At 48.1% G+C, this 9,403-nt stretch overlaps 1 protein-coding gene across 1 annotated transcript; it reads left to right on the top strand.

Annotated features, from left to right (window-relative positions):
• Positions 1-422: 422 nt before the first annotated feature.
• On the top strand, positions 423-6,348 carry skida1 (SKI/DACH domain containing 1). Its single transcript, XM_084341245.1, has one exon. The coding sequence runs from the start codon at positions 712-714 to the stop codon at positions 3,253-3,255; it is 2,544 nt and encodes an 847-aa protein (XP_084197371.1). The 5' UTR covers positions 423-711; the 3' UTR covers positions 3,256-6,348.
• Positions 6,349-9,403: the final 3,055 nt, after the last annotated feature.

Below are 9,403 nucleotides of genomic sequence, written 5' to 3'. Positions count from 1 at the left end.
TTGTAATGGCAGGGTGTGGAAGGGGGTGGGGATGGAATATCCATTTTTATTGCATCACCTGTCAGCGGCGTCCAATGGGCGTCGACTCCGAGGGCATTAATTGATGAAGGTGTCTCCAGACTGGCGCACCTCCCCTCTCTGTCATTTTATTTGTGGCTCAACCAGCAGCCAGAATAGCAGCTGCATTTTAGCTCTTATTCTGTTTCTCTCTGTCTCGGACTCTCTCTCTCTCTCTCTCTCTTTCTCCCTCCCCTCCACCCTCACAACTCCCTCTCCCTCCCTCCCTCTCTCTCTCTCCCTCTCTCTCTCTGTCTCTCTCTCTTCTCGCTATTTTATCCCTCTGGCTGAGGCAGTGGTGTACACCTACCCCTCGTCCTGCTGCCGTCCAGAGGGGAGTGGAGCCGGCAGAGGCAGGTAGCAGCAGCCCCGGCTTGGTGGACGCATCCGTCGCATTCCTCCACCATGCCGGACCCGGGCAAGAGGCGACGTGTGGATGCTGCTGTCGGCTCATTCAACCCATTAGACACCGGCAGCTCCATTTAACTCTGCATGTCAAAGTTTGCATTTTCATGACGCAGCAGCAGCGGTGTGGATGGATTAAAGGTATGAGCAGGATGCCTTGAGCCCGCGACCCCATGCCATTCACTGGTAAATCCATAATATACTGAGAGTGACTACATGGATTAATACATTGGAGCGGAGACATAAAACATGGGAGACCTGGAGTGTGGCTTTGAGGAAATGCAAGGGGTGAGACTGGGATACCTGCTCATCAAAGGCAAGCAAATGTTTGCTTTGTCTCAGGTCTTCACCGACCTGCTGAAGAACATCCCTCGGACCACGGTGCACAAGCGCATGGACCACCTGAATGTGAAGAAGCACCACTGCGACCTGGAGGAGCTGCGGAAGCTCAAAGCAATAAACTCTATAGCGTTCCATGCCGCTAAATGCACTCTCATATCGCGGGAGGACGTGGAGGCTCTGTATTTCTCCTGCAAGACGGAGCGGGTGTTGAAGTCCAACAAAAGGAAAGCGAAAGCGGCGTGTTCCCCCGGGGGTGAGGATGCGTCGCCGGGGCTCCTCCGTGCCGACGCCGAGCTGTGGAGGGAAAAAGTTTGGTTTAGTTTGCACGGCGTCCCGGAGACTCTCACACTTCACAACAAAACGGGCAGGAGGAGAGAGCTGCCTCCTTGCCTTACCGACTCCAAACTACCTCAAATTTACCACAAAACCCACGGACGGGAATACCGTTCGGTGACTAAGTCCGGTCACAAACACTTTAAAAACTATGAAACAGCGAAAATAACAGGGAACCGTGTTACTTTGAGCCAAAGGCACTCGTTTTTCCGGAGCGCGGTGAGCCGGCAGCCGGTGGTGCTTCAGTCCGCCATAGCTGCTCAGTCCAGGCTCTCGCGCTCTGCCGGCGACCTACTTCACAAAAGGAAGAGGAGGCGCGAGGGGGGCGGCGGCAGGGACAGCGCGAGGCACTCGTGGAGCAGGAGCAGACACGCGCACCACCACGTACCACCGGTGCTGCTCGTTCAACCCAAATCAGCCGGCGGTCCCGGCGCTTCTTTCGGTGCTTTTCACCTCGGTCCGGATTTCTATCTCGACCCCAGACCTCACCACCATCACCACCACCAGCATCACCATCACCACCACCATCACCACCACGAGCAGGGTTTCCCGGAGAGTTACAGCAGCGACACCGAGTCCAGCACCTACTCGGACCGGGCGTACCCGGATTCGGACTTCGGGTCCGGCCTCTCCACCACCAGCAACTCCGGGAGCTCCGAGGAGGAGGAGGAGGGGGAGGAAGAGGAGGAGGAGGGCGACGAGGAAGATGACACGCAGTCGGAAAGTTCAGAGGTCAGCTCAGAGGAGGAGGAGAGCTCCTCTCAGTCCGACTCCAGCTCCGTTTCTAGCCGTGTTTCGGTCCAGAGCATCCGGTTCCGACGGGCCCGGGTCGGCTCCCTCGCGAAAACTCTCACCACTTGTAAAGCACCTTTGGTCCTGCAGCCCACGTTCCACTACAACAACCAGCAGCAACCAGGGAGGCAGGCCGGGACACTGGGTCATGTTGCCACTTCACACACGGGGGACAGCAGACAGCAGAGACGTCAGAAATGTGAATTTATATGCAGTGAAACTAGAAAGGACCTGGGACCTTTGCACACGCCAAAATTTAACTCGGCCCTTGTGGGGGAGCGCTTTTTCGCCGAGTCCAAAAGGGAAAGGGCGTTTGAGGCTGATCTAAACGGGACTGACCCCGCGGACGAGCTGGCCCTCTATTCACCGGGGCCCAACCGGAGTAAGGCCTTTCACCCCTCACGCAGGACGCCGGGTCACCCCACCAAGTGCCCCCCGGGACTGAGCGCGCAGTGTGACTACGACAAGCTCCCCAAATGTGCCGGCAGGAGGGAGGCGAAAGCCACAAGCCTAAAGCTGCCCACTCCTGTGAAAAAAATAAAGACCGAGGCGGAGGAGTCCTGCGTGACCGCCGCCCCCCACCCGGACAGCGACAGGACAGCCAGGACGCCACCCTTCAACCTCCACAATGTGAAAGTTAAAGTGGAGGAAAGCTGTGATGAATATGAATACCAGAGCCAGGCCACTGTAGTCAAATGTAAAGGAGACAAGGCAGAGAGCGGAGCCATCAAACAAGGGGACTGTTTCAGCAGCAGCAGCGGGGTTAAAGCCACAGAAAGGAGCCCTGATGTGGTCCCCAGGTCCCCCTGTGGTCCTCAGGAATCCTGGAGCGGTCAGGAAAGCCCATGTATCGACGAGGGGGAGCACAGGAACAAAAACTGCAGGGCTCCGGTGCTAGGGAGTAAGAAATCCCGAGTTTCCAGGGCGCAAACAAAACAAAACGTGCCCAGGGTCAACACGGCTGCCTCTTCCTCCTCCTCATCTTCCTCTTCCTCCTCCTCCTCTTCTTCTTCTTCATCTTCTTCTTCTACTTCTTCTCGTTCCGCGGGCTGCGAGGAGGCATCCACGGAGGAATTACCGAGCAGACGCAAACGCAGCACCGCCAGCACTGTAGCATCGCCTGCAAAAACGCCTTTCAGCCTGATGGCAAATTTCCCATCCCCGCCGTCGCTGGTTGTTGGCAGCGACGGGGATTTGTGCCCCGCTTACTCCCTGAACTCGCTGAGGGGCCCGGGGCCTCCCCCTCCGTCCCACCCCGTGTGGAGGTGGCAGCCAGGCGGCCAGATTCTCCCTCCCCCACACGCTCAGAGAACGAGGAAATACTGAGCTGGTTTTTTTAAAAAAGAGAAGAGGAAAAAAAGCCCCCAGCGTGTCCATATGAAACCTAATCACAGCCAGAGTCTTAACTTTATCGCTGTTTATTATTATTTTTTCCTCCCTCTTTTTTTTTTTTTTTTTTCTTTCTGTGAATGGGTTTACATTCCGCTTTGTTTTGAAGTTTGATCGAGGGGGGAAAAATCCACAAGATCGCCCTTTTTGGAGCCTCAGAAAACGCCCACAGGACTGTGAGACACCGCTCCTGGATTTATGCTTACAAGAACTTAAAAAATAAGCTACCAATCCTAAGCAATATGTTAGGTTCTCGTAATTGTGTTTACTTGACTTATTTTTATTTTTTTCCCCCTGATTATCTCTTCTTCTTCTTCGCTTTTCTATGCTCGACCTGTTGGATTGTATGGTGCCAGGGTTTCAGTGGTTTGTGCTTTGTCTGAAAGAGGAAAAGGGGTAAAGAAAAGAAAAACAAACATAAATCCCCGAGATGAGACTGAGAGCAAGTTTGACCTTGTATAAATCACAAAAACAAAATCAGGGTTTCCCCTTCTGTGCCGCTTGGTATATTTTATATATACCCAAGCTGTTTCTTTCTGTCATGCTTGGCCCTCAGTAGCTCACGTGTCCAAGTGTTCAATTTCAGAGAATTATTGAAAAAAAAATGGTTCCCTAATGTCTATCAATACATACTCACGGTTAAGCCTTTATTAGATCTGACAGGAATTTATTCCTGGTGGTTGTAGGGTTTTTTCTAGAGTCCTTGTGATCTGGTTTTCAGCCTTGTTTTTTTATTTCTGCCGAGTATTTCCTGGTCTGTGTGAGTGCGCACAGACGCAGGCCCAGACACAACACAAGGCCTTACGTACAGACAATCAAAAAGGAATAAGGCTCAGACCTTCTCAGCACGATAAGTCCCACGGTAGACTCGTATTCACGTCCCTTTTGCCCGATCCACTCTGGCCACCGATTTATCTCATACACGCCACATGTGTGCCAGGATCAGCCTGTATATTGTGTGCGTTTGGAGCACGGACGTAATGTAAATCACAGGGATGGTAACAATGCCCAAGAGAGGATATGGTTGGGATGTGATTCAGGAGTCACGGTGGGGGGAAAGACAGCACCAAAACAGCGTGAAAACACCTTCTAGCTACTCTGAGCTGCTCAGAAACAATGCGACAAAGCACAGGAGATAGGCTTAAATGCATTGCACTTTGATACTGGTGGGGGTCTTGTTTCAGCTTTAGGGTTTCTGCCTAGCCTGTGAAATGACGTCTGAGTGATGCTGATAGAAAGAAAAACAAACAAACAGCTAAAGATGAATTTTGGATGTAGATACAAAGACCAAACTCCATTCATTTATTTGAATATTTAGGATGTACCCATACGTGAGTTTCTATGCCATTTCCTGGTGTCCTATAATTTAATAATATGCTGATTTCCGCGAAGCCACTGCTGTTCATTATTCTATTTTTAGTTGGAGAAAAAAAACGCCAATTATTTCTCATTATTGGCACTGTTCCTCCCTGAGACACCCAGAATACAATCAGTTTTTTAAAAATGTTTCTTTATGTCACCATCTTCTGAACATGGCCGCTCATCGAATGTAGTGCCCCCAGACCTGTTTCACTCAGCTTCTCCAGTGGACACACCTTTTTTTTTTTTCTTTTTTTTTTTCCTTTTTGTATTTTTTTTAAACAGGAGTGAATCAAGCGGTCGAGGCTGCACCCACATGTAGGTATTTTAGGTAAACGTGTAGATGTTTTTTAATGGCAGTGCAGGACGCGCTCTGCTAATTGGCAGGCTTTTCTGTGCGCGACAAAGAGAGGCCCAGCTTATGGCGAGCCAGATCACAACAAACCCAAAGCCCGTGAATGATGTCAGCGCCCTCACAAGCACAGCAAAGGGTGCATTCATTCAGAGGATTGTAGAAACTATTTAATGGGTGATTGTAAAAAAAAAAAAAAAAAAAAGTTAAAAAAAAAAAAAAGGAATAAAATGTACAAAAAAGTGAGTTTCACTCTGCCTAACACGGTGTGGACACATATGGTAGATGTTTAGCCATGTGATTAAAGCACCACCCTGCAGCCATGAAGCCCCAAAAACTCACCATGGGCCTTATTCCTGCGGCTGGAAGCGACAATTCAAACTTGAACTTATATTCTCAGCCTGGTTCAGCTGGCTATTGCTTGTTTTTTTTGTTTTTTTTGAAGCCATGACACAAGCTGGCATATGAGCGGGCTAGCAGTAAAAAACTGAGGGGGTTGCACAGGGTTTGGAGAGGGGGGAAGTTGCTGTGTTGCGAGAGCGAAGCTTTCAACCTTTAATCCGCATGTCAAAAGCATGGGCTGCACGGCATAGGAAGAAGAGGAATAGCCTGCGCCCAAAGCAGTGCGGGTTTGCCCCCCTGACGCACCAGCCTATTCTCACGCAGTACTCACAATGCGCGGCTGAGGGACGGAGATGGTGGTAATGGCCTGTTGGGAGGGCCTTTCCACCGTTAAGACAAATAGCTCTCTGACAGTGACGCTATCAATGTAAACAATTGCATCGTGCAGCAGCCAGGGGCTGCGTGCACTCTCCCCCCATTCCTCCTCCTCCTCCCCCTCCTCCTCCTCCCCGCCTCCCTGCCCTCCTCATCCACTCATTTACTTCGCTTTTTTGATACAATACTTGAGGTCAGGTTTTTGACATGGAATTTGAAGTCACTGGTTGTTTATATGAAACTGAATATTTATTTTTGTGAATTTTCTGGGGTTTTCTTGTATATTGATTTTGTTTTGTTGTTGTTGTTGTGAATATCTATACAGGACAACTGCACTCGAAATGGAAACTTGAACGGTGGATCTTGAAGCACTTTCCCTTTCTTTTTTTTTTTATAATTATGAAGCATTCATTAAACGCGACTGAGTGTAATTATCAGACTCGTTCTCTTTCTTTTCAGTCGGACAATCGTGTGTTGTTTTGGAGGAGGGGGGGTTAAACGGATTTAATGATGGAGGAACTGGCCTGGGATTTGCGTTGGGAGAGGGTTATGAAAACAAAGATTTGTTTTAACTTTGTTTATGGGGTTTCCCCTTTTCTTTTCTTTAAAAAAAAAAAAATCTTTTGGGAACACAGCTGCTGCTTTTCATCTTTGATATGTCTTTCACTGCTCTGTCATTAAATCTAAGTCTCCAGCTTTTCAATTTGCTCTGCAACACGAGTCATTTCATAAGCGTTTAAAGGCGTTTAGGATAAATTAGACATATCCAGTCTGCAATTAAAGAAGAGATAAGAGTTTGGTCCCTGAGGCGAAGAGGTGTCAAAATGAAAGTTAAAGAGCCCACATAGATCTACTGTAGCGCTTATCTACATTGTGGGTAGTTTAAACTAACAATAGAACTAATGATGACTGATGGCAAATACACCACAAAGAGCTGGCTGCATGCTCATCACTTCTGTTCAACTCCTCTAGCAGTGAGGGAATCCCTTCCCCGGTGCATTTAAGGGCTGTGTGACGGAAGAAGTGGTAGGCCTGCGGAGCCTGCAATAATAACAAGAGGCAAACCGCAGATATTTACGCATGCAGCATTTCCAACCACTGCGCATGAGGTGGTGCGAGCCTACTCGGTTTAATACGCGCAGTAAGCTGGCCGGAACAACACTGAAACAATGCTGCAGCAGCGTGCAAGAAGCTTTTGCGAATAAAAAACATCATTATTTCCTTGCAGGTACAAGTCCTGCAGCACAGCTACAGCTATATGCCAAGATATTGTATAAATTGCCAGATCTTGAGTATGTGATACATTAGGGGGATGAAATACAATAAAATAAACAATTCACAAGTATATGTACCTGCTGCTTGGAATCAACTCGCCTCAGGCTATTCGACTTTCACAATACTGTGTAGCGCAGGACCATGTAACTTCTCCATACGAAGCTCTGACCAGACTTGCCCTTCGCTCAATCTGCCATGTTTGACGTGATGTTTCCCTGATTAATGGGACTCTGCGGTATATGGTCCAGGCCAAAGCCCCGAGGTTGATAAGGGGAGCCGGGGCTGGCAGGCTGTCTGGCCCCGGCATGGCTGCTGCTGCTGCTGGAGCCTGCAGGGGCCATACTGGGAGCAGAGACAAGCCATTATACTGCTGCTGGCGTTTCAGGGTTAAATTCCAGTGCGGATTGGGAACCAGTAGACTGTAACTTCTATAGAATAACAATAGAAGGAATACGTGGAAAAGGGACAAAACAAGCCTCTGGCGCAATTTGGTTTTAATTAAAAAAAAAAACAGGGGAAGAAAGAAAGTTCATGTTTTGTAAAGAGCTGAAAATGATATTTGACTGCGTGTTTAGGGGGACGAAGTTGTGGGTAATGCTGACAGACACATGCCGCGTCAGGGTCAGCACTTTGCATTGATCTTTGAGACAATTAAATACACGGAGACCGATAAAAGCTGTCAGGACGTTTTTATGTTGAATCCCTGAGCTGTGAAGTATTCGCCTGTCACTCGGCCCTTCACGCAAGGTCACTCAGGAGCTCACAATATTTTGGGTGTAAAAAATATTGATAAACAAAACAAGTCTTTGGACGTGTTGGAGGCGCTCAGGGGGAGTTTAAAACAGATTTGCGTGATTGTGCGCGTTGAATTTAACGCACTGACAAAACTTGGATGTTATTCTGTGTGTGTGTGTGTGTGTGTGTGTGTGTGTGTGTGTGTGTGTGTGTGTGTGTGTGTGTGTGTGAATGAATCTGTGAGCCCACCGCACGATCTGCGTGATGAAACAGCCTCAAACTTGCACACTTGTTTGCTTCTCTGCTGCAGGACGATGTGGGTCTGAGGATTTGCAACTTACAAGTAAAATAATGCCAAAAGAAGTTCCCTTTTTTTGTCAAAAACAAGAAAAAAGTGCAGGATATTCAAACAGAATAACTCAAATGAATTGTTAAATTAATTCTGAACACCGACAGAGACTTTTCAGCTCTTACTCGGACCTATGTGACCTGTAGAGAGGCTATGATTTCAGTAGCAGTGAGAGAATGTGATGTTAATAGAGAGAGGGGGTTTATTGGATTTAATTGTGTAATTTCAAAATAAAAGCTCTTTAATTAAGTGAAACACCACGGGGAGTTGAAGCGCGAGTGCGACAGAGAGCAGAGCTTCTGTTCAAGGTGTAAAACAAACTTTCCCCATCTAGTGAAGTCTGTTTTAATCTAATGGGCTCAGCTCAGAGCGCTCATCTGTGTGACCCATGTGCTTTTCACCCTATAACGCAAACCTACACCAGCTACAGATCTGAGGAACAGGCTGGATTAAAGACACAATAAAACCTCCCACCTCCTGTACGTCTCCCCTCTTAGTATTAATATTTTGACCTCTTGGAGAAGGAGCTGTAAGCTGGTTCACGCTTCAACAGCTGTGACGGTGTACAGTTTTCCATTTTTTATCTACCCCCCAAATTTAATATAATTCGGTTTTAAATCTTTAAATCTGTTGATAAAAGATTTCTCCATGTACAGCCCAGCCCGTGTGCGTCACTTTTACGTTTTAAGAGTGTGGTGACAAGCAATCAATCATTACGCCTAAGAGTTCAGATCTCCATGAATTCAGAATAAGTAGTGCAAAGGTCAGCGGCTCATGGCATTATAATATTAATATAATCGTGCTGCCATTACGTAAGAGCGGAGTCACGCAGAAGTAGGAATGAGAAGTGTTTTTAAAAAAAAAAAAAAAAAAAAAAAAAAATCAGATCCATCAAGCAATCCCCGAAAATAACATTCCCACATGTGCATTCAGATTTTCCACTAACGATGTGTTTGTTCCCTTCAGTAAAGCCTCCATCAGCGCGATCGTGGCGCACCGTGGAGGAGGTGGAAGCAGCGGGGGAAACAGCGCTGCCTCTGCTGGGTTTTACCCGGCATCCCCCTGCACAGAGCCGGGGTCAGAGGGAGGGACGGCGGCCTGTGTGGAGAGGAGAGTGGAGCAACACTGCTGCTGCTGCTGCTCTGATGCTGCAGCAGTGTTGCCTCCTGAAAATCACATTCAAACACCAAATGTTGTATTTTTAAGTACTGATGAAGGTGTCGGTTAGTTTCTCACTGCAGTTTAAACTGTTGGATTAATTGCGCTTTGGCTGCACTTAGGGCTGAACGGTAGCTCGT

This window comes from Pagrus pagrus, assembly GCF_965226575.1.
Source record: "Pagrus pagrus genome assembly, chromosome: 20".
In the NCBI taxonomy this organism is placed as follows: Eukaryota; Metazoa; Chordata; class Actinopteri; order Spariformes; family Sparidae; genus Pagrus; species Pagrus pagrus.
This window is presented reverse-complemented; position numbering and strand designations above follow the sequence as displayed.